This window comes from Emydura macquarii, unplaced genomic scaffold (assembly GCF_026122565.2).
Source record: "Emydura macquarii macquarii isolate MOO-44397 ecotype Brisbane River unplaced genomic scaffold, CSIRO-AGI_Emac_v2 contig_2205, whole genome shotgun sequence".
Lineage (NCBI taxonomy): Eukaryota > Metazoa > Chordata > Testudines > Chelidae > Emydura > Emydura macquarii.
The window spans coordinates 4,871,864-4,896,308 of NW_027132342.1; the positions used below are offsets into that span (position 1 = coordinate 4,871,864).

The 24,445-nt window shown below is 40.1% G+C and overlaps 2 protein-coding genes across 4 annotated transcripts in view; one reads left to right on the top strand and one right to left on the bottom strand.

The window, feature by feature from the left end:
- The window catches only part of SOX5 (SRY-box transcription factor 5), an 831,751-nt gene that overhangs the window by 129,038 nt on the left and 678,268 nt on the right, over window positions 1–24,445 (top strand). The window lies entirely within an intron of this gene.
- LOC137160377 (histone H4-like) lies at window positions 1,620–20,913 on the bottom strand. The gene is made up of 3 exons (XM_067558940.1): window positions 20,850–20,913; window positions 2,760–2,918; window positions 1,620–1,960 (listed from the first exon to the last, which is right to left on the bottom strand). Exons 1-3 carry the CDS (start codon window positions 20,911–20,913, stop codon window positions 1,620–1,622), a joined length of 564 nt encoding a protein of 187 aa, XP_067415041.1.

Sequence of the window (24,445 nt, forward strand, 5' to 3'; positions counted from 1 at the left end):
ATTCCCTTCTTCATGTTAGCTAGCCTTTACTCACATATATAAACCCCCTGACATCATGCACACAACTGTTCACTCATGTGAGGAAAGGGGCCAAGATTTTCAAAAGTGAGTGGTAACTTTGAGTGCCTTTAATTCTGGATGCCCAACTAGAGACATCTTGAAAAAGCCTAATTTTCAGAGGGCTGGTGCTCAGCAGTTTCTGAAAATCTAGCCCCTTTAAGGTATTTTAAGTTGGACACAGAAAAAATTTCTAATCACTTTTGGAAAAATTGTGACTCTGGACAGTAGAAGTTAGAGAAGAAAATGACTTAGTAGGTCATCTGCTCCAGTCTCCTCTCAGTTCAGACTTGTGAACTGCATTTTCCAGATCTTGTGTTTAGGGAAGTGGTGAAAACTCCATTGAAGAGACTATTCCAGAATTTAATAGACTTCATTGTTAACTTTCACTGTTTCTGCTGATCAGCCTAAATTGACCTTTTAGCCTATTACTTCTATTTATAATTTATTGTACTGGAGTGTCATTAACTATCTACCTTTTTTTGTCAACTGGCCTTTGTTCAAGGACGCAGGATGAAACGGTTATGTTGCTTGGAGAAAATCAAATACAAATCAAGCAATAAATGCAGAACAGCATGAGTAACAAAGGCAGTAGGGCTATTAAGCCCATTTGTTGGTTTTGTTTTCACTTAAAATGTTTATATTTTTGGTAATAATTCCCCAAGTACACATTTGATTTTGATAGAATAAGACAATTATTGCCTGCTAACATGATTGCACAGTACTTATATGTTAAACATGTTTGCATTAATATAAAAGAATATTGAAAATATTCTGATGCCATTACATAAATTGGAATATTTGGAATAATAATAATATAATAAACTACCTGGAATAGAAGGGATCCAGATATGGGTGACAAAAATGAGTTTTGGAAAGATTTCAATATGAAGAGAGATTGAAAAGGTTAACATTGTTTAGTAGAGCTGTGTACGAACTGGAATTTCCAAATTTGAATGAAAACAAAGAATTTCAAAATTTCCCACAAAACAATTTTTTTTAGATCAATCAAAACATTTCATTTAGATAAAATCAAAATGTTTTGTTTTAATTTTGACCTTTTTCAAAAAAAATATAAAAGAAATTAAAAAAAAAAAAAGTTGTTTCAAAATAAATAATCAAAACATGCTCCAAAAATGTTGAAATGAAATGTTTTGACCTTATCAAAACACTTTTTTTTTTTTTTTCCAAATTTTTAAAACAAACTGTCATCAGAATCAACATGTTCCCACAGGAAGTACTGGTTTTGATGAAAAGGTAATTTGTGATGGAAAAACAGTGTCAGATAATAATTGACCATCTCTCTTACTGAGTTGAGAGAAGAGGTGAATAAGAGAAGACCTGGTTAAGGTATATATATTGTGGTAAAGTCAGGCCAGATGGCTACAAAAGGTTATGTAATTTTAAAAGCACGTTGGTCTTAAGAACCTGTGAAAACTGAGTTACTCAAGTTAATTTTCAGCACTTTTGTCTAAATGTTATGAAAATAATACAACTTATTGTGAAAGTGTGGGTGGCTCTTAAAAGAGCCTTTGTGTTATCCTGTAGACTTAGGGAGCAGGTTAGCCACCAAAACCATAGAGAATGCGTCCCTGGTGCTTCAGAGCATAAACCACGTCCATAGCCATTACGGTCTTCTGCTTAGCATGCTCGGTGTAGGTGACAGCATCGCGGATCACATTCTCCAAGAAAACCTTCAGCACTCCCCAGGTCTCCTCATAAATCAACCCCGAAATATGCTTCACTTCCCCGCGCTGAGCCAAGCGACAAATAGCCGACTTCGTGATACCTTGGATGTTGTCCCGCAGCACCTTCCAATGGTGCTTAGCTCCTCCTTTCCCCAGCTCTTTACCTCCCTTACCACACCTGGATGTGAGCCTTAGACTGCTAAAGGCCCTTTTCCCTGTAGGCAGAGGTGAGGTTACTGAAGGTCAATTAGAGATACTGGGACCCAGTTAAGGGCTACATCAGGCCTACTTAAACTCTGCCTCCCCTAGAGGGAAGGGGGAAAACAAAGGAGGAGGAGAGAAAGGAGCTCCATAAGGTTTTGGCAGCTGGAGGAGAGACTCCCCTGGATTAGGAGACAGTGCTTCTCTGCAGCTGGAGAAGCAGAGAAGGAAAGACCCTGGCACTGGCCTGCGGGAAGGACCAGTGTTTCTCCGATCCTCCAGGGCTTTACCACCACCTCTACAGCCCTGAGAAGGAGCTGCAGCAAGGTACCTCCCTGGGCCCTGGGTCATATACACGGACTGGGACTACCCGCCCCTCTCCCGTGGGGTTGAAGGACACTCCACAGGCCTGAAACAAGGCCACCACCAAACGCTCTGTTAAAGAGGTGCCGAGGGGAAAGGACAAAAGACTTGTCCAGGTTGGGGCAGAGTGACCACAGGCCCCGCTGCCAAAGGAGATTGTGGCTATACCACAATATATAATAAAGTGTGTAACAGAGAACATAAATCAAGCACTCCTCTTTACCTTTTCTCATAGGCAAGAAAATAAATTATTCAATGAAAATGAAAGGGAAAAAATGGGAAATTGACAGAAAGAAACATTTTGTGCAATACATAATTAACCTCTGGAACTCACTGGCACAAGATTAATTTGAGTTCTAGAGCTTAGCAGAATTAATTAGCAGAATGTGGGTAATTAGATAGGATAAAATTATGAGAGATATAAACCTCCGTGGTTCAGGACATACTCACGAATGAGGAGAAGGAAGAAATGTCCCTCCATGTACATGTTATTCCATAACTGCCCTTTATGAAAATTCTTTGCACCTTCTCTGAAGTATCTGTTGTTGGTAATTGTCAGAGACAGGATATCAGACATGCTGAAACACTGGTATACTGTTATGGCAATTTCTGTAAGGATATAAAAATGTGTGCAATTGACATTTATCACATGGCATTTTATTTCTTACACAAGTATAAGTTATATGTAAATATATAACATACAACATGATATGTTTCCTGTAGACTTAAGAGAAATAAGGCCCTGATCCATCAAAGCACTATGCTTTACTTTAAACACCCATTTTAGTCCTAGTGTTTTCAGTGTATGTCCTTAAGTGCTTAGGTGGATTTTGGCCTCATATCATTATATATTATATAAAAAACACTTGCTTAATATAAAACAGTAGTTTAATCTCAAAATATATGTAGGAAATGATATTAAATAGTATACATGACCTGTTGTGCTGCAGAAGTAGTCAGAAATTAGTACTTACCAGTGTCCTTTGCTGTTTGTCTATCATACTATCTTTGTAATTTCTGCCTTTTGGAAAGTCCTGTATATTTGTAGGGGTAAAGCCAAAAGAGATTTAATAGGATTCTACAGAAATTACTCTAAAGTTATATAGGTTATTGACTCATCCTATTCAATTCTTTAGTAGAGATATAATTCTCTGTTAAGATCTGTAGAATGGGTTGTAATAAATAATAAAAAGTACTATAGAAAGGCTACTGTCTCTTACATTCTATAAGACTTTGAATAAGCAATTACCAATAAAAACAGAAAAAGAAGTAATACTTAATTTCAGTTGGGAATCGTGACTACCATATGTTAGAGTTGCTAGTTTTAGTCTTTATTTTCCAGTCTTTGATTTCTCTGTTTAACTAGTGTGTTTTATATTTCCTCTCCTTTGTTACTCCTGGATCCATTCTATAGCAGATCATACTGGGTAAAACCATGGCTTATCTCCTTTAACCCAAAACAAACATAAAAGACCCATGGGATAAATATTGGATTAGATTCTCATAGTCTGTTTACGGGATGCAGGTGCCGTAGGCTCACTTAATCTCATCCTAGTAGCATTTCACTGACGCTTTCTATTTGACTACACAGAATTTTAGTTTATGATGATCTGAAATTAAGTGTTCGCTTACAAATTAGCACATGAGGTTGCCGTTGAAAAGATCAGGAGACCACTCGCTTTCCTGGATAGAGGAATAACATGTCCATCTCCTAGAATGCAGCAGTAGCCCTGGGGCCTCGTCCCAGCAGCTATGCAGCTCCAGTCTCCATAAATTAATTTACTGATGGCTACTCAAGTAGGACCTGATTCAATAAAATATATGTCTGGCTTTAGCACCATGGAAGCCTGTGAGAGGCTATGACAGAAGTCATGAAAAATCAATTTTCCATGGTCTTTTGTGGCTTTGAGTCAAAGCTCAAGAATATTTTATAATAAATTGGCCCCTTAACTCTTACAGTACTGACATCTTTTCCAGACTGCCAGCCAAATGAATGTTTAGTGGGAAGTAGCTATGGCATATTGCAGCATTTAGAGGGTTAAAGAAAGAGTAAGGCAAAATGGCTCATAGGGTGTAAATATTACTGTACAAAGCTGTTTGCAATAAAAGTTCCTCATATCCAAACCCTCAGTCATAGGGTAGCTGGCCCCTTTAAAGGAAGGCGGTTCAGCGCCTTTGTGCTGGAACAAGTGCTGCTAGTTTGGTCATATCAGAAGGCAGAGCAGTACTTACAGACAGACTATAAAGAAGCTGTCAGTAAAGAAGGTACAGGTGCAGGTTTCTGTTCCCTGGGATGGGAGCGGAGGAGGTGGAAAAAAGGGTCTTCAAGGAGAAAGCCCTGAAAGATGGTGCTCAATAAAAAGAGCACAGAAGAGTCCTACAACAGGCAGGAGGAACTGAGAGAAGCAAAGGGGAAAAATTCCCTGGGGATGTGTAGCCCTCAGTGCGCTGAAGAACTGTGTTGTGTTTGTTTTCCTGTGTTTGGGAAATTAAACTGTGCCAAGGAAGAGACTCTGGGTGTGACAGTAGGTCCTTCATGGGTTGGGGACAAGCCAATATCTTGCACCCTCACTATGATAGAAAGTTAGGCTATCTCGATCAGTATTCATCAGTTACAATGAAGGCTTCTCTTTTTTCTGAGAGTAGCTTGCTTAGCCAAATAAATTCCTTATAAATTCATTACTTTCACATAATTGGGGTTCTACTGTATATTCATCTTCACATATGCATAATTAGAAGTGTTGGTTTGCAGATCAGTGTACAATACTGTGTGCTTCTCTGTGTATTAATGTACATATGAGTGTAGAAAATGTCACGCATAGCTCCCAACTAAATGGCCTTGTCAGAAGATGCTCTTTGAGCACTATCTGGAAAAGATGAAACTGCAGCAAAAGGTTGCAGGAAAAACAGAATCTCTTCTGGTATGAGGTAGCAGAGTGGTCTTTTGTTCCTGAACATGGAAAGTAACAATTTCTCCCCAGAAATTAGTTCATTAGTGGGTATTGCTGTTCATGCAGGAAGGTGTGTGATGTCCCTTGATTGTATGTAGTTGAATAGAAAATGTCACCTCACATCAGATTTGTAATACTCTCAGCCTTTCCTACTTGATGGCATATAATCTCTTTTCTTCCATAATGCACAGTGACTGCATCACCACAGCAGAATCAAAATTCCAATGTGTCCAAAGAGAAGGTAATGGTTGCCACCTTAGATAAATGACAAGTTTGGGGAAGGGCAAAGTTCACTGCATTAAGTCTCCCTCATGATACAGAAAAATATTTTCCCCACACTCTGGATGGAGCCTCTCCTGTGCCATGTGATGAGCAGATAGGAATTTAGAACTAAACAGGTACCCAGAAGAATGAGTGTGAGGATGTGGGTGTTTATATTTTGACGTGGTTCATAAATTGTCCTTCATTGTTAGATGCTTTTAAGTTGAAAGGTGAAATATGCTCTGTGAGTGTTGGTAGGAATTCATAGTTATATTTAATTCTGTACAGGTGTGTGCAGAGGCAGTGGGGTGGGAGAAGTGCAAAATTGCAAAAATGGGTTAAAATGTACTTTTTTTTCCCCTTCAGAGACCTGCTTTCCGATAGCACTTTGGTTAGAAATGAATTTAGCAATCTCAGTCTAGTTCTCTGTGAGTATTTTCGTCTCTCTCCTATAACTATTTCACCTCCATTCCATGAGCTACACATTTCAATTTGATTGACAGCTTCTGCAGAGGAGACTGCTCAGGACCAACACAGCAGGGTGATAGGGGGAGGACATTCCAGGCAAAGCCTGAGGTTGCATTGGTAAAGCTCTGTTCATGGAGTGGGACGCTCATGCAATCGTGCTGTGCACTGTGGCTGATTTTTAGCCAGGGCTATCAGTCCTTCACCGTTATGAGCCCTGAAATACGTCATTCTTTCCACCATCAAAAAAAAGAAAGAAGAGGGATGAGGGGAAATAACTTTGAAGCAAAGAAAAATTACAGCCGTGGGCAATCTGCAGTAGAAATTGCTCTCAACTATGTTAAATGCTTTTACAGTGATCCAAAGAAGCTTCTGAAGTGACCAGTTCTCAAGTTGAAACAAGACTGGTAAACATAACTTTCCATGCTCTAATCCAGGTAACATGGTCTCCATCTTTAACTATCCACTCATTCTCATATAGCTGGCCTATATGTGCAAGTATTTCCATGCTCTGAAGTAGGGAAAAGATTAACCATGTTGTTGTACTATTTGGTTTCTGGCTGAACCTCTTTTTTTGTTTCTTTCGGTGTAAGATGTGTGGGTTTTTTTCCTTTCCTTTTGAAAGCTACAAAGTACAGTGACAGAAACCATCATATTCAATTGGACATGCTTTCTACAGATTTGTTAAGGATTTACTCTACACATTTGTAGCGTTTAGTTGCCATGGCAATGACCTCGGTGGCAAGAGGGAACAGCCTTTAGGTTGGACCTCAGATTTTCTTTTCATTTCCATTTAATTTGATTTGACTGCGAAATGTCACTTCCATTGCATTGATTAAGCTTCGTTGCTGCCACCAGCCCTGTTAGAAAGGTTAAAGGACAAGCCAGTGGCTGTCATTTTGCTCTCCCCACCCTTTTCTGATATCAATACAGATGGGTTTTTCAGATGAAAAATAAGAACTCCTTTCCTTCTCTCTTTTTTTAATTCCTACAGTGTTCTGGAGTAATAGCCAAAAACACTGCAGCAGCACTATTGCAAGATGCAGATTTATACAGTATTTCCATAGAATACTGTGGTATTTTTTTTTTAAATAAGGATTTACTGCATTAACAGAGGCTTGATTTCTCCTTCTTTCCCCTATATTACTCTGAAAAGTAAAATAAAAATGAATTCATGCTCCAACATTTCTCATATCCAGAAACCATATTTGAAAGAGGACCGTCATCTCTTTATCAAAGTCTGCTTTATCCATAGGGTGTATAATGATTGCCTGCTGGCTTTGTTGAGACTAGTAATTAGTGGAAGCTCAGTGCAAAGAACTCTCTTTTGGACAGACAGTTTCTAGTTGTTTTGGCATTTGCTGATTAGGTAACCGGCATCAAACAGATATTTTAGAGCATTGGTAGAAGAGGATCAAAATTAGAGATGGGCCAGAACAGGGACTATATAAACAACCCATCCTTTATTTTATTAAAAGCAAACACAAACAAAAACCAAACAAAACTCCCCAATTCTTTCTTATTCTGCCGTAATGGTGGAAAACATTGTAACTTACAATGGTGACACTGCTCTGCTTTGGACCATAAGCTACAATATTTGTACTATAGCTTACAATGGTTTCTCATTGAGAGAGAGCGAGAGATTGGCGGATTGGATAAAATAGTATATGATCAGTGTGGTTTTACAAAATCCAAATAACCTCCGTCTTTGCTCATCTCTAGAAATGAAACCTCATATCATTAGAAACATAAACCACTCCATATAGCTAAGGTTGTAGCTAGCTTCCTGCTACAAACCAGGTTTCAACCCTCTAACTCAGCTTCAACTAAAGGAAACTTCTTGAAGTTTTGCATGCTGCATCTCATCCCAAGGTGAAATTTTTTGAGAGTAGTTTGGTAAAAACAGAGGGAAAGAAGTTTTAATGTTATGATGCTTTTAAAACTTTCCAGGTGTTTATTTTAGAAACATTTAAAACATTATTGTGAAGAAACGAGTACTTGGTACTTTCCCATGGTCTAGGCTTATCCGTGGAAAAGAGACTTGTCCAAAGAATGGTGGAAAATAGCACCCTTCCTCATGGTGAATGGCTCACTCTAGTAAGTACCTGTATGTCATGCCTCCTGTAGCAACCCTTTGCCTCCTCCAGTGTGATCCATTGTTAGGGAAGGACATCATCTTTGGAGGAAACTGATCAATTTTCCTGTTGAGCAAGTTGTTAGTGTGCTCTGTGTACATTCATACACATATGCAATGGACTTCTGGAAAAAGTGGAGTCTTTTACAGTGATGGGGCCCAAAGCACTGCAGCTTACAATAGCTTGGGATGGGTATTTTGAGATATAGCAAACAGTATCTCAAAATGTGGGCCACGGGGTGGAGCAGGAGATTGAGAAACAAGATCTGAGTTCTTCCCCCTCTTTGTGCTTCAGTGTTCCATTCTGTAAAATAGGGATAAGGATATCTGGTCTCCTTCATAAAAGCACTTTCATGTTCTTAGATGTGAGTGCTAATTGTTGTTAATTTTTTGTTATGAGCTATTTGAGGGGGTGGGGGAAGGCATAACAGTAACCTGTAGAATCAGGTGCTGATTCCAGCTGTGGTGCCACGTGGCAGGGATATATGACAGAGCCATGTCATATGACAGAAGTCAGGAAAAAAAGTGCAATGTCTTGCGAGCATTCTTGTATGTCACACCTTTTGTTATAATCCTTGTGTGTAAAAACAGAGTAGCTAGGAAAAGTGAATGAGATGAAAGAAATTCTAGAATTTCCCCCTACACTCTAGCTCAAATCATAGCTGACAAAGGACAGACATTTTCAGTGCTGCTTCTCTTGAACAACAAGGGCATTTGTTGGTATACAGTAGAACCTTAGAGTTACGAACACCTCGGGGAGGGAGGTTTTCTGTAGCTCTGAAATGTGCATAACTCGGAACAAAATGGTGTGGTTGTTCTTTCAACAGTTTACAACTGAACATTGACTTAATACAGCTTCAGAACTTTATTCCTCACTTCCTCCGTCCCCATCCCTGCCCTATTCCTCTCCTCCCACGCCCACACCGCCCTCCCCCATTCTCCTATTCCTTCTCTTCCCCCTGTCCTATCCCATCCCCCTTCCTTCCCCACTCCTCTTCCCTCCCACCCCTGCTCCTTCCCCAATTTCCCCTGCCTCACCCACCCCCCTTGCCCTGTCCCACCACGGGCACTCTCTGATGTACAGGAAACAGGATGGTGGCCATGCAGGGCACCCAGCAAACATAGAAGGGAAAGACGACTGGCACTGGGACCCAGGAGGCTGTGTCCAGCTGCAGAGGCAGTGAGGGAGCAGCCAGCCTCCCTCACCTGGCAAGAGAAGCAGCTCCATCCCCTGGAAATGTGCTGAGAGGGAGGCCCAGCATGGGAACGACAGAGCCCCTCCTCCCCCTCCCCCTTACCCCCCAGGCTCAGCAGAGTCATCCCTGGGTAGCCCGTTACTCGAAGAAATTGGGGGAAAGCAGTGTGTGGTTGATGGGTCTGTTCCTAGCTCCAGGGTTTGTATTTCTGAGTTTCTACTGTACAACCATGATTCTCAACTTGCTGACATTCCCTCCACCCACTCTCACTCCACTGTGTTACCAAAAGGTACCGTTGTCATCATGGGTCTGATCCTGTGAGGTGCTGAGTTCCTCCCAGGAGCTGCTGAGCTTCAGTGCCTGTAGACTTCAGTAAGCCATGAGGCAGTTTGCTTGAGGCTCTCAGCACTTTAAAGGATTTGGGCCCTTGGTGCACACCATGGCACTGGAGTCAAATCAGCAGGTACTTTATACCTCAGAAGTGCATCAGTGTATTTTGTGGCTTTCATTTGCTTTATTAACATGTGACATGATCTTACCCAGGTAAACATTATTCGCCCTATTTCAATCTCTGAAAGAGATGCTGCGTGATTCCATTACACCAAGTGAGCAGGACTCGGAGGCAGCTCCAGCATTTTTTTTCTCAGCTCAGCAGGAGCTGAGTCCTGGCACTTCTCCCCCAGAATCATTTCTTGCTGTTTTCTTTCAGACAAGAACAAAACAACAAAAAAAGAGAGGCAAAGAATAAAAGGAAGAAGTAGGGAGATTTGAAGGAGGATGGTTAATTCTGGGGTCTGACAGGACCTGTTTGAAACTACTCCCACCCCCTCTGTCACACACACCCTCAGACTATGCTGCATTCTTCAGAACCCTTTATATACGGCCCCCTTTTGCATACACTTCTAAATGTTGTTTTGCTTTAAAAAAAACCCATTTATAGTGGGATTCCACCTCTTTATCTTTCCTCGTGAGACCTGAATAATCACATTCTGACATCCATGTGTTCGTGTCGTGACATTGCATTAATGTATTCTGTTCTCTTTGGCCATTAGAGCTGCACAAAACCTTTGTAGGGACACACACGATTTTCATCTGGTTTTAGGTTTTATTACAAACCTAAATCTTGGACCAGATTCACTGACAGACCTGAATTTTGAGTAAAGCTGACTTTATTTCTGGTTTTTGGTGGAAAGTTGCATGGCTCAGAGTCTTTTGCACTGATTCAGTTCAAAAACAGACAATGCTTGACACGTGGTTGAGACTTGGTTTTTAATTTTTGGGTTCCATCAAACCTAACATGTATTGAACCACAGGGAATTGTAACCCAAAGTGAAGAGGTTTGGATGAACCCTTATGAACTGAAACAGCAGCACAAAGACATTTATCATGCATTTACGTCATGGCTATCCTCATCATGTCAGTATATTGCCATTGTGACATATACCATGGGTTTGGGCATCTTTAACTGAATTGGCCTGACAACTAGACCTGTGGGACAGAGTATTGAAAATCTTGTGTATTCTCTGAATGTCGGGATGGGTAGTAACCCTACTTTTAGAGAAGGAATTTTTGACTGTAAACTCTTACGTTAGAGTGCAAACTTTAATTCAGATTGTGACCTCTTTCAGACATAAAAGGGACCTGATCCTAAATAAGGCCTTTGAGCACTACCTGACTATATATAGTAAAAAATGAGAGGAAATCATACAACTTTTCGTATTGTTAAAATTCATGATGGGCTTTCCATTAGGTTTCATCATGGTAGAGCTTTACTGCTACAGCAGGTCTAAACCTCCACCTTTCATAGTGAATGCAATGCCAACTGCACCATCCTACAGTTCTATATTGGTGGCAGTAAAGAGTGTAAAATCATGCCCAGAAATAGGACTGATTAGTGAGTGACCGATGTGAACATAAGAATGGCCATACTGGGTCAAACCAATGGTCCATCTAGCCCAGTGTTTCTCAATCTTTTAAGTATCAAGTACCCCCTAATTCTGAAAATTTTAATCAGTACCCCAACACTCAATGTTCCATGGGATTTTATGTTTACAGACTAATGGGAGCCATACGTTGGAAGAAGGGCTGAGTATATAAGGGCTGAGTATATGACAGGTGGTCAGATCTAGTGTGGGTAGGGTTACCACTTTTACATTGGGGTGCACAACTCAAGTATGTACCTGGGCTAGAGGTGATGTTGGCCAAAGCTAGGAGGCTTTGAGTGACATGCCAATGCTGGGGAATATAAAATGCCACGCCAAATTTTTTGCCATAAATTTGAGAGGAGGAAGTGGTGAGAGAGAGACAGGAAAAGCGGGTAACTGGTAAAATCTGGGGCTGTCATAGTTGTCAATTTCACTGCTCCAGCTGAAATTGACAAGTTTTCTGGGCACAGGGCTTTGAGCCAGGGAGGGAGGCTGCCACCTGGGCAAGTTGCAGGTGGCTACCACCTGGCTGCCAGTCCAGGGGGTGGGCGACTGCCATCCAATCCAAGCTGGGGCAGAGGAGGCTTCCACGACCCCAGGATGCGAGCAGACAACTGCTGCCCGTCTTCAAGCCGGGGTGCTGGAGGCTGTCCCGCGGCTCGGAGCCGAGATGCGGGTGGCTGCCACCCAGCTGCAAGCCCAGCTCGTGAGACTCAGGAGGCTGCCTCTAGGCTCCCACCTAGGAGCTGGGACCCAGCGGGAAGTGGGCTGCCGCCACCCGGCTTCCCCAGAAGCTGGAGGCTGCCGCCTGCCTCCCCCAAGACCCGCAGCTGCCGCTCGCTTCGCAGCTGGGACTGGGTGGGAAGGAGGCTGCTGCCGCCCGGCTTCCACAGACATCGGCAGCTGCCACCCACCTCCCCTTCACTTAGTTTTTCCCCCGGTACCCCCTGCCTGTGTCTCGCATACCCCCAGGGGTATGCGTACCGCAGGTTGAGAAACTATGATCTAGCCCACTATCCTGTCTGCTGACAGTGGCCATGCCAAGTTCTTCAGAGGGAGAGAACAGAAGGAAACCAAGAGCATAGGATTGCATTCCTGACCATCTTGGCTAATAGCCATTGATGGACCTATTTTCCATGAACTTATCTAGTTCTTTTTTTAAACCTCGTTATGCTTTTGGCCTTCACAACATGACCTTGCAATGAGTTCCCCATATTGACTGTGTGTTGTGAGAAGAGATACTTCCTTGTTTGTTTTAAACCTGCTGCATGTTAATTTTATTGGGTGACCCCTGGTTCTTGTGTTATGTGAAGGGATAAATAATACTTCCTTATTCACCTTCTCCACACCTTTCATGATTTTATAGACTTCTACCATACTTCCCCCCCTTAGTCATCTCTTTTCCAAGCTGAACAGACTGTCTTTTTAATCTCTCCTCGTATGGAAGCTGTTCCATATCCTAATAATTTTTTGTTGCCCTTCTCTGTATCTTTTCCAGTTCTGATACATCTCTTTTTGAGATGGGATGACCAGAACTGCACGTGGTATTCAAGGTATGGGTGTACCATGGATTTATATAGTGGCATGATGACATTTGCATCTTATTATCTGTCCCTTTCCTAATGGTTCCTAACATTGTTAACTTTTTTTGACTGCCACTGCACATTGATTCAGAGAACTATCCGTGATGACTCCAAGATTTCCTTCTTGAGTGGTAATAGCTAATTTAGGCCCCATCATTTTGTATGTATATCTGGGATTATGTTTTTCAATGTGCATTACTTTGCATTTAATAACATTGAATTTCAGCTGCCATTTTGTTGACCAGTCACCCAGTTTTGTGGGATCCATCTTTGCAGTCTGCTTTGCACTGATCTATCTTGAGTAATTTTGTATCATCTACAGACTTTGCCACCTCACTGTTTATGAATATATCGAACAGCACTGGTTGCAATACAGACCCTGGGGGACCCCACCATTTACCTCTCTCCATTCTGAAAACTGACCATTTATTCCTACCCTTTGTTTCTTTTCTTTTAACCAGTTACTGTTCCAGGAGAGGACCTTCCCTCTTATCCCATGATTGTTTACTTTGCTTACAAGCCTTTGGTGAGGGACCTTGTTAAAGGCTTTCTGAAAATCCAAGTACACTAACATGCACTGGATCCCTTTATCCACGTGTTTGCTGACCCCGTCAAAGAATTGAAATAAATTGGTGAGGCATGATTTCCCTTTACATGAGCCGAGTTGATTCTTTCCCCCAACAAACTGTGTTCATCTATGTTTCTGATATTTCTGTTCTTCACTGTAGTTTCAACCAGTTTGCCTGGCACTGATCTTAGGCTTACCCAGCCTGTAATTGCTAGAACGGCCTCTAGAGCCTATTATAAAAATTGGTGTCACATTAGCTGTCCTCTAGCCATCTGGTAAGGAGCTGATTTAAACAATAGGTTACATGGCCCAGTTAGTAGTTCTGCAGTTCCATATTTGAGTTTCTTCAGAACTCTTGGGTAGAAACCATCAAGTCCTGGTGACTTATTACTGTTTAATTTATCAATTTATTCCAAAACCTCCTCTTTTGACACCTCAGTCTAGGAAAGTTCCTCAGATTTGTCACCTAAAAAGAATGGCTCAGGTGTGGGAATCTCCCTCACATCCTCTGCAGTAAGAGTGATGCTAAGAATTCATTTAGCTTCTCTGCAATGGCCTTGTCTTTCTTGTGTGCTCCTGTGCACCTTGATCATCCAGTGGCCTTACTGACTGGCAGGTTTCCTGCTTTTGATGTACTTACAATTTTTTTGCTGTTAGATTTTGTGTTCTTTGCTAGTTGCTTTTCAAATTCCTTTTTGGCCTGCCTAATTATACTTGTACACTTGACTTGCTGGAGTTTATGCTCCTTTCTATTTTCCTCAGTAGGATTTGACTGTCAATTTTTAAAGGAGGCTTTTTGCCTCCAATCACCTCTATTACTCGGTTGTTTAGCCAGCATGACATTTTTTTGTTCCTTGTTTCACTTTTTGAAATTTGGGGTATACATTTAATTTGAGCCTCTATTGCAGTGTTTTTAAAACGTTTCCATGCAGCCTGCAGACATTTCACTTTTGCAACTGCTGCTTTTAATTTCTGTTAAACTAGCTTCCTCATTTTTGTGTAGTTAATTGCTAGTGTGGTGGGCTTCTATGGTATTTTAACCCCTTACAAGGATGTTTAAATTCAATTACATTATGGTCGCTATTACTGAGTGGGTCAGCTATATTCACCTCTTGGACCAGATCCTGTGCTCCACTTAGAACTGAATCGAGAATTATGTCTCCCCTTGTGGATTCCAGGGCTAGCTGCTCCAAGAAGCGGTCATTAATGATGTCTAGCATTTTATCTCTGCATCCTGTCCTGAGATGACATATTCCCAGTCAATATGGAGATAGTTGAATTCTCCTGTTATTATTGAGTTTTCTGTTTTTATAGCCTCTCAATAAAGGCTCCCTGAGCATTTCACAATCACCATCACCATCCTGGTCAGGTGGTTGGTAGTATATTCCTATTGCTATACTCTTTATTATTCAAGCATGGAATTTCTATCCATAGAGATTTTATCATACAGTTGGATTAATTTAAGATTTTTGATGTGTTTGACTCTATGCTTTTTTTTCACGTGGTGGTACTCCCCAACCTGTACAACCTACTCTGTCATTCCTGTATATTTTGTACCCTGCTATTACCAAATCCCATTGATTATCATCATTCCAACAAGTTTCTGTAATGCCTTTTATATCAATATCTTCATTTAAAATCAAGAACTTGAGTTCACCCATTTTAATATATCAAGCACTTATATATATACAAGCACTTATAAAATTTTTCAGTATTTAGTTGTCTGCTTTCTCGTGATGTAATTGAATGGGACTCTTTTTCATTGGACTCTCTCTCTTTAGTTCCTGCTCTTTTTATTAATCATTTGTACTTTATCAGGTTCTATCCTCTTCTCTTTACTATGATACAGAGAATCTCCATGAATAGATCCTTCCCTAAGCGATGTTTCTATCCGAACCATGTGGGGAGGAATTTAACCCTATTTGTTTTTGTACTAAGATCAAACTTCCATACCAGTGAAGCAGAAAAAAAAACATGGGGACAGGGAGGGGGTAAACTGTGGGGAGGAATTTAACCCAACTGTCTTAAAAAATGAAATAATGTACATAATACACTAGAGGCTTTTTTGTGGTCTATAAATAATCCCTACCTTCCAGTTTATAGCACTTCTCTCCCATCCTGCAGTTTACAGCACTCATGATCATTTTTTTGTCCACTGTTATCCAGTGCTTCCTTTTTCAGTACTACATTTGCTTAGCTGTATGTGAAGATATAGTACATGTGACATGTGCATTGTAGGATATTATATACAAATCTGATAGATAAAATCTATTTGCATGACATTATCTGGAATACTTTGTGCAATTCTGGTCTCCTATGTTTAAGAAAGATTCATTCAAACTGGAGCAGGTGCAGAGAAGGACTACTAGGATGAGCTGAAGAATGGAGAACCTGCCTTCTGAGAGGCGACTTAAGGAGCTTGACTTGTTTAGCCTAACCAAACAAAGGCTGAGGGGAGATATGATGGCTGTTTATAAATACACCAAAGGGATAAACACCAAGGAGGGAGAGGAGTTATTTCAGTTAAGCGCCAATGTTGGCACAAGAACAAATGCATATAAACTGCCCATCAACAAGCTGAGGCTTGAAATTAGATGAAGGTTTCTAACCATCAGAGGAGTGCTGTTCTGGAACAGCCTCCCAGGGGGAGCAATGAGGGCAAAAAATGTAACTGGTTTAAAGACTGAGCTCGATAAGTTTATGGAGGAGATGGTATGATGAGGCTGCCTACAATGGCATGTGGCCCATCTGCGGCTGCTAGTAGCAAATATCTCCAGTGGCTGGAGTTGGGACACTAGAGGGGGAGGGCTCAGAGTTACTATAGAGAATTATTTCCCAAACGTATAACTAGTGAGTCTTGCCAGCATGCTCGGTGTCTAACAGATCACAATATGTGGGATTGGGAAGGAATTTTCTCCCAGGTCAGATTGCCAGAGACCCTGGGTATTTCTTTTCTTGTCTTCCTCTGCAGCACGGTGCATAGGTCACTTCCTGGTTTAAACTGGAGTAAATGGTGGATTCTCTTTAATTTGAAGGCTTTAAATCATGATTTGAGGACTTTAGTAATCTAGCCAGAGGTTATGGGTCTATTACAAGAGTGGGTGGGTGAGGTTCTGTGGCCTGCGATGTGCAGAAGGTCAGACTAGATCTTGATGGTCCCTTCTGGCCTTAAAGTCTATGAGTCTATAATATTCTGCATGTGCTATTTTGGTCTTTTTTTTTTTTTTTTTTTTGGGAGAAGTAAATGAACCAAGGAAGTGAAAACACGCTTAATAACCATAAAGATAAATAATGGAGCTTTGTAATTAGTGTATCAAGTTTTGTTCAAGCTGGTCTATATAAGAAAACAAAGAAAATGCAAACAAAATTAAATGTAACAATCATTTCATTAATTGCAAGAAACTAGCTCACAAATACACAATAGCAGTACAATTGTCAGCAAATGCTTTGTCTTTCGGTTGGTTTGTTTGTTTAATAAATTAGATGGATGTACCAGATAGCATGCTACTGGGGCAACATTAATTTTATTATAGAATAAAAACTAAAACGATTAGTCTGTTTCTGGCATGTTTGTAAGCTATCTGACCTATTTCCTTCTCCTGCCTCCTCCACAGTGCCTACCAAATTCCCCTCTATGCATAATATACAACTGTCTTACAATTAAAGCAGCTGGTAGTCAGCCCTGGAGACATTATCCAGTACTATGGTAAATAGATAAGATATATTATTTTATATATTTGTGCAACAGGGAGAGACAGCTTCATCACTTGAAACAGGGGGATTATCTGTTTACACTAGAAAAATGGGCTCACTTGTTTTTCTTCTCTTCAATTGTGGAGATATTCGCTTGTTGCAATATCTTGAATCATTCTTACCTGTAGGAATATTTCTGGATGGATTCTCTTTAAATTATTACAGTTCAAGAATAGATTACATTTACAAAGTACAGGTCCCAGAATCCCAAGAAATGTGAAGGTACAGTGCTCAATGACATCATCCTGAAACTATAAGCCAGTGTTGGAAGCTTTGAACTGCTTTAAATTGTATTATATGCAAAAACCAAACCAAACTCAAAACCCCCGTAGTGCGACGTCAACATTAAAGTTGTAAAATGAAGCTTTTTCATTTTTATTCCATTTTATTCATATTTATTCTTTTTATTTGTCTTTGGGTTTTGAGCCTGAAAGGGTAACATTTTGAGGCTTTTCTTCCCAACCATATGGACTAAACACTTACTTAAAAAAAAAAAAAAAAAAAAAAAAAGTGGATGCAGAGATTCTTGTGTCATCACATAACACCAGGATTGGAGCTTTTGGAAAAATGCCAAATAGTGCATGACTTGGGATGAAATCGTAAGCGTTGTCAACACAAGCTCCTCAAGCTTAGCTGTGCTCTTTTGGCCTAATGGCTTCAACTATTCTCCATATATCATTTTCAATTATTTGTTAGTTAATATGGCATATAATAGAATACAAGCTAGAATTTCTTACACAGCTTTTGACAGCTGGTTGCAGTGTAGTACATACATCCTTGGCTTGACTGTTTTCAAACTTGGCTTGGTCAATAAGCTCTGCAAAAACAAACAAGGCAGTGGCAGAGCTACAAATGTACCCCAGATACCTTGTCACTCAATCCTGTGCCTCAATCACTAGAATTTCTTTATTTTATTCTTTCTCTTTTATTCATTTTTCATTTTGAGTTTTTTTTGTCACACATTAACAAGGCCAGTGTCAAACATTCGGGTATTGGAGGGTTGAGAGCTCTCAGAGACAATTTGTTTTATTATCCAATGTGGTTATAAGCATATTTTGCATGTCCATAATGCTTTTCATGTTGAAAGCACTTTGCAAACATTCTTATTAATAGCTAATAATTATATCTTTGGGTTTTTAATCATGGTGTAGAGAACTGTAAATTGAGAGGTCTCATGTTAGGTTGAGATTCTTAAAGTGTTATATTTTCCTCTCTTCTACCTGCATCTCGTTTCAGATGTTCCTTTTACGACATGTCAACATAAATGTTAATTACTGTCTTTAAAATACCTTAGGATTTGGCCTTGTACATGGTGTATATTGGAGCTTTGCTAGGTTGTCAAAGATGTTTTTCAATACAATGAAACATCAAATTTTTGTTCACATACAATAATACTGATGTTGATTTTTTTATATGTATTTCATTGGCTATACCTCAAAGTAGGTAAGGAGTAAAGAAAATATACTTCATCCTTATATTACTAGGTGCCTCAGTGTTAATGAGATCATACCTATGACAAACATTCAGAGGGAGAATGTTAGTAAAAGCTTCATCTATGTATTAATGTAAACCACCTGAAAGTTGAATGAAAAAGCAGTGTTCAAATCCTAACATCCTTTACTTAGTGCTGACTTCATTTCAATGGAAGTTTTGTCTGACTAAGGGTGCAGTAAAAGTGATTAAGGACTTCAGGATTTGTTCCATCTAGAGTTGATTGAAATTTTTTGAATGTCAAAACGTTGATGGTTTTTGTTGTCAACATTTTGACATAGAAATAGGGAAATAAATATGGAAAATATGTTTGGAAATGTTTTCACCAACTCCCCATTATCATGGGAAGTGAAATACCATTGACTTTTGCTTGTACTCCAGGAAAAATTCTGCTGTGAGGAATCTTGCAGCCACTATGATGGTCCTTCAGATCTTAGTTTGGGAGCTGGGTGTGAGCCTTGACAGTTTCAGAGATTCAGTCTGCAGAATTTTCTAAAGTTCAGATGCTAAGTGTAAGCAAATCCAAACATCTTTAGGCTGGAAATCTTCCAAGGAACAGACTTCCCCATGATTTGTCTAATACATTGACTTCAGTGGAATTACACCAGAGGTGATTTTGGCCCACTGAGTAGTATATATGCATCATAGGCTCACACTTACAAGGAAGGCTATTTTTTTTTTTGTCATAAGAAACTCAAATAAGAGACTTCACAAATGAGACTATCGGGAAGACAAGCTTAATTCTGGCCTCTGTCTGTGGGAGCATGGTACCATAATATACCAATGAGTTTTTTTCATTGGTGGCATTTGGAAAAATAAATGAAGTGTGACTCTCAGCATCTCTTTAGTTGCCCTGAAAATGGAATGTCAAACAGCATATAATCATCTTTCTTGTTTAGAGAAAGAAGAGCAAGTGAAAGACCTAGTTTTCTATTTGTGTCAGTTTTTGGAAGTCTTAATATTCCATCTTGTCTAATTTTCCAGAGAGAGATAATAGAGTTCCTGTCAAATTAGAGGTTACAGACTTTTTAACCTATGTCATGGAAAAAACATTAGTTGTTATTACAGAAATATAATCCAAATAAAAATTTAGTTTTTAATACTGTTATGCTGAAGGTTACATTCCAAGCATATAATTTTATTCATCATAAATATGAAAAAAAAAAAAACAACCTTGTCCGATGTTAGTATGCAAAAACAAAACAAAACAAAACGAAACAAAAAAATCCCAAGAGAGTGCGAGAGAGAGAGATTGAGAAGGCTTAACTTGCTTTGAAAAAAATATATAGCCCATAGCTCTGGTGAACTGAAGTTTAAATTCAGCCACTATGATGTCAGAGCAGAGTAAGAATTAGTACTGTGCTGATAAGTGGATTTTTCAGTTTTAATTGACATGGTAAAGAGGTCATTTTCAGATTTTAGTTATGCTGATCTAACCATCTTCCAGAGGGGGAAAGGGGATGGACTTAAAGGGTAACTTAGGAGGAATATATCTGCTCTCCTTTGAGGCTTTACTAGGGGAAGCATGATGTGGTAAAACTGAATTTCTGTGGAATGCAGTGGCACTTACTCTTTTGTTGCCAAAACGTTTCCCTGTGAAGAAACTAAGGGCTTGTCTACACGGTGCTTTAGTCAGCAACAGAGAGGTGTGCATTTTAGCCCGCACTCCCATGTGGCACAAAAACTGGCCTGTGTGGCCCTGCTGTCATGAGCTAAAAGTGCCCTAATGTGCATTAAATGTAGTCCTGCGTCGAACAGTTACAGCGAGAAGCAAAAGAAGTAAAATATATTTAGAATTTAAAAGCTTCACTGAGCCAGTTGACTGGAAAGCAGTAGCCAGAGCAGTGCCAAACACAGTAGTTTCAGTTTACTAGGGTTCAAACAAACCTTTCCTTTGGTTTTGATTCACATGGGTTTGTGCCACTTGGACCAAATTCAGACCTTGTGTAAATGGGTGCAACTCTGTTGAAATCAACGAGCGTTGAGCTTTGAATGAAAATGCCAAGTTTTACCTGCTTTTGCAGATAAACCACAAGTTCCCCATAGTTTGCACTTCAACCATAAAGGGCATGTCTACACTGCCTTTTGAAACATGTAGCAGCAAGTCTCAGAGCCTAGATCTATAGACTTGGGGTTGCGGGGCTCATGCTACGGCACTAAAAACAGCAGTGTAGATATTGCGGTCAGGCTGGAGTTTGGGGTCTGAAACTTACCCCTCTCCCTGGGCTTCAGATGCAACCTTGGCTCTGAACGACTATATAATCCTTTTAGCGCCATCGCATGAGCCTGAGTCTGTAGAGCCAGGCTTCAGACTTGCTGCCGCGGGTTTTAAAAGACAGAACAGTGTAGGCTTACCCATAGTAGCCCATGTTCTCAGATAGACAAGTCTAGGCCGAGTCCTTTGAATTCATTGAGTTCTGAATCCAGGTGAGTGTTACCTGGTTTAGGGTTTTGTAATGAGAGTTTTTCACTGCCCTAATTAATGCAGTGTACCTGATGCTGACTATTGAAGTAAGTAGACATTTTGGAACTAACTAATTTGGTACTAATTGGCAGCTGGATTGGAGCCAATGTGAGCAGAAGTTTTCACTTACTTTGATGTCCAGTCTTTTTTTCAGTAGGAGCTGTGAGTTCTCAGCAATATGTATGCATGGGCCTCTTCACTCATCTATGTAAGCCCCATCTAAAACAATAGGACTACTCAATTGAGTAAAAAAGGCTTTAGGAACAGGACTTTGACTAGCAGCACTAAACCAGATTTAACCATCTTCTATATGTCACCTGTTGCATCTGCAGTTGTGCCATCTTCAAGCATTCAAAAATCAGGAATCACACCACAAAAAACCCATGAGATTGACTTGAAAATCATGAGATCTATTATAAAAGGTTCTTTTTATTTGCTTTCTGGTTTTTGAGCCCTTAGGATCCACAATTTCAAGCTTTTCTCTTTAAACATGAGGGCTAGAAACTTGCTTTCTTTTTTTAATAAACTAAAGCTGAGATTTTCAAATGCCAACATGATTCCAGGAGCTGGGGCTCTAAATAGTACACCAATTATCATGTTACTCATGTTAAAATCATGAGAGTTGGCAATACCAGGCCTGTGCACGTATGCATCGATCTGTACAAGTGTTTGTCTCTGTCTTTGTTTTAAAGTGCCATTTGTTTTTTAGTGAGGCAAGCACCCCATCCTTGTCTAGGCTCCACACATTGTCTCACTGACTTGCAAGATAACTGAGTGTGGAGCAATGAGACTGCACCTCAGGAGTGAGGATTGAATATGACTGATTTCTGAGAAACTGGCTGGCTTTGACTGTAATATTAATCTAATTTATACAGTACTAACCCTTAGAGCACCTGCATTTCCAAGCTGCCAGCCAAATAGAAATTGAATAAATTGTGCAAAAATACTTTTTTTTTTTTTTTTGCAACTTGCATATTACATCTCATCACAGTCAGGATTTTATTTGTTCTTTTTCATTTTGAGGAAACTGTTTCTCTTTGAATATGTGGCATTAGATGTTTCCTTCTCGAAGCTTGACTGCTAACCCAGAAGAATGAGCTAGCCACATATACAGTTGATGTTCCGGTAACATGGATAGGATTTCAGAGGATGTTTCAACTCCAGCACGTCTGTGCCTGCCATCAGGGGGCTGAAGTCCACACTCATCTCAGAAGGACTCTTGTGTGAAAAGGGTTAAATATTTTAGAAGTAAAAATATGGCTTTTTTTAGAGCTTTTAAAAATAAAATAAAACCCCAGAATTTTTATACATTATTTGAAACAAATACAATTAGATTGTAAGTTTCCAGCCTTTTCTGTTTTGTTAGGTTGCATAGAAGCCAGCTGGTTTTCTAACTTGAGTGACCTCACATTCCACAAATGTACTCATAAATCAAAGCAAGGCCATGTATTAAAAGCTCAACTCTGACACTAATTCAAAGGAGTGAAAGTTTCATATATTGTGAGGGAAGTACATAGCTAAACACTTAGGCCAGATTTAACAACTCTTACTCACACCGAATAGGACTTACTCATGCCAGTGTAGGCCCCTGAAGGACATGGAATCCAGTGTACCATTGACGTCAACGGGACTGCTCGTGTTAATTAGTAAAAACAACGAGAGTCCTGTAGCACCTTAAAGACTTAAAGAAGTGGATTTCTTGTGTGGACTGGTCCAGACTGAGGTTGATGGTGGGGTGGAAATTATTGAAATCCCGGTGGAATTCTGAATAGCGACTTGGAACGGTTCTCTCATTACAAGAAGTAATTGTCACTGTTCACACATTCTCACCTTCTAATCAACGGTTGTGAATAGGCCGCATCTACTCTAACTGAATTGACTTTGTTAGCACTTGCCCTCCCCATTGTTGTTTCTTACCCTTTGTGTGTGTGTGTGTGTGTGTGTGTGTGTGTGTGTGTGTGTGTGTGTGTGTGTGTGTGTGTGTGTGTGTGTGTGTGTGTGTGTGTGTGTGTGTGTGTGTGTGTACACACCTCCTATCTGTGATTTCCATTTCATGCATCTGACGACGTGGGTTGCAGCCCACAAAAGCTTATGCCTGCAGAAATGTGTTAGTCTTTAAGGTGTTACAGGACTCTTGTTGTTTTTGCTGTATACAGACTAACATGGCTACCCCTCTGGTGTTGATTAGTATTGCTCAGTGTGGTAAAGGCTGTAAAATTTGGCCCTTAAAGAACAGTAGCAATTGCAAGTAGTGCAAACACATTCATGACGATAAATGAGAAAACAGGAGGAAGCTATGTACATTTTCACCACCTGAGATTGCCATTACTGAGTTTCTCCTGGCAATTGTGATCCAGTGATACTGTCACAATGTAACAAAACATACTGGTGTTATTTAATAAAAAATACTTCACAGCATCATCAAGTTTTACTAAAAGGTTAGCATGTCACAATAATGTGGTGAAACAGTGATGTTTCTGGGCCATGTGATAGATTTTGGGACCCAAGAATATCCCATAAGCAGTGCTTGGGAAATGATAAGTGAAACTGGAATGATCTCAGAAACATTAGGACCGATGATAACCTGGAGACATGAGTCAGAGTCTAAAGGCCTAGTGACTCTTGTCGTACTGTGAGCAGTATTGCTAGACTAGTATCTTCCTACACTCCAGTGCCTTGTTGTTTATAAAAGAGAAAATTAGAAAAACAAACAAAACAACAAAAAACTAAGTATTTCGGAGAGTTGACACCATGGTATTGTTGTCTGCATATCACCATGGTTTGGATTGTTCAATGAAGAAATTCTTTCTTTTGCCAAAGCCATGTGTGTGTTGTTTAGTTGTTTTGATCTGTGACAGATGGATGTCTCTGGAGATTGCTTTCCTCCATTAATCCATGGAAGACTGTGCTTCATCCCTGACCTGGAGGATCAGCCCTGATCAGAGCTGAAGAGAGAGCTCACTCTTCTTGCTTGTTGAATCCTTGGCCTCTTTAACCCAGTGGTTTTAGTTATGTGCATGTGGATAGGACAGACTATCAAATAATTCCACCTAAGTGGCACTGAAAACGGGTTTTAATTATTTCTAGTCATACTGATCTGGCTCAAATTTGAATGGGCACGTAGTGGCTCTTCATTGAACATCAATGCACCAAGCCTCCATAGAAAACAAAGCCCACAAGAAGAACAATCACAGCATTCTGCTGCAATAATCAAGACTATGGCATCTTAAAGTTGAAAAAATTGCCCTTTTCAGTGGCTGCTGTAGTATTTTTAAGAACATTGTCGCCCAAATAAAATGTTAGAACTTTGTCAGAATCCAGTGGAATTAGGTTAGCACAAGCTGA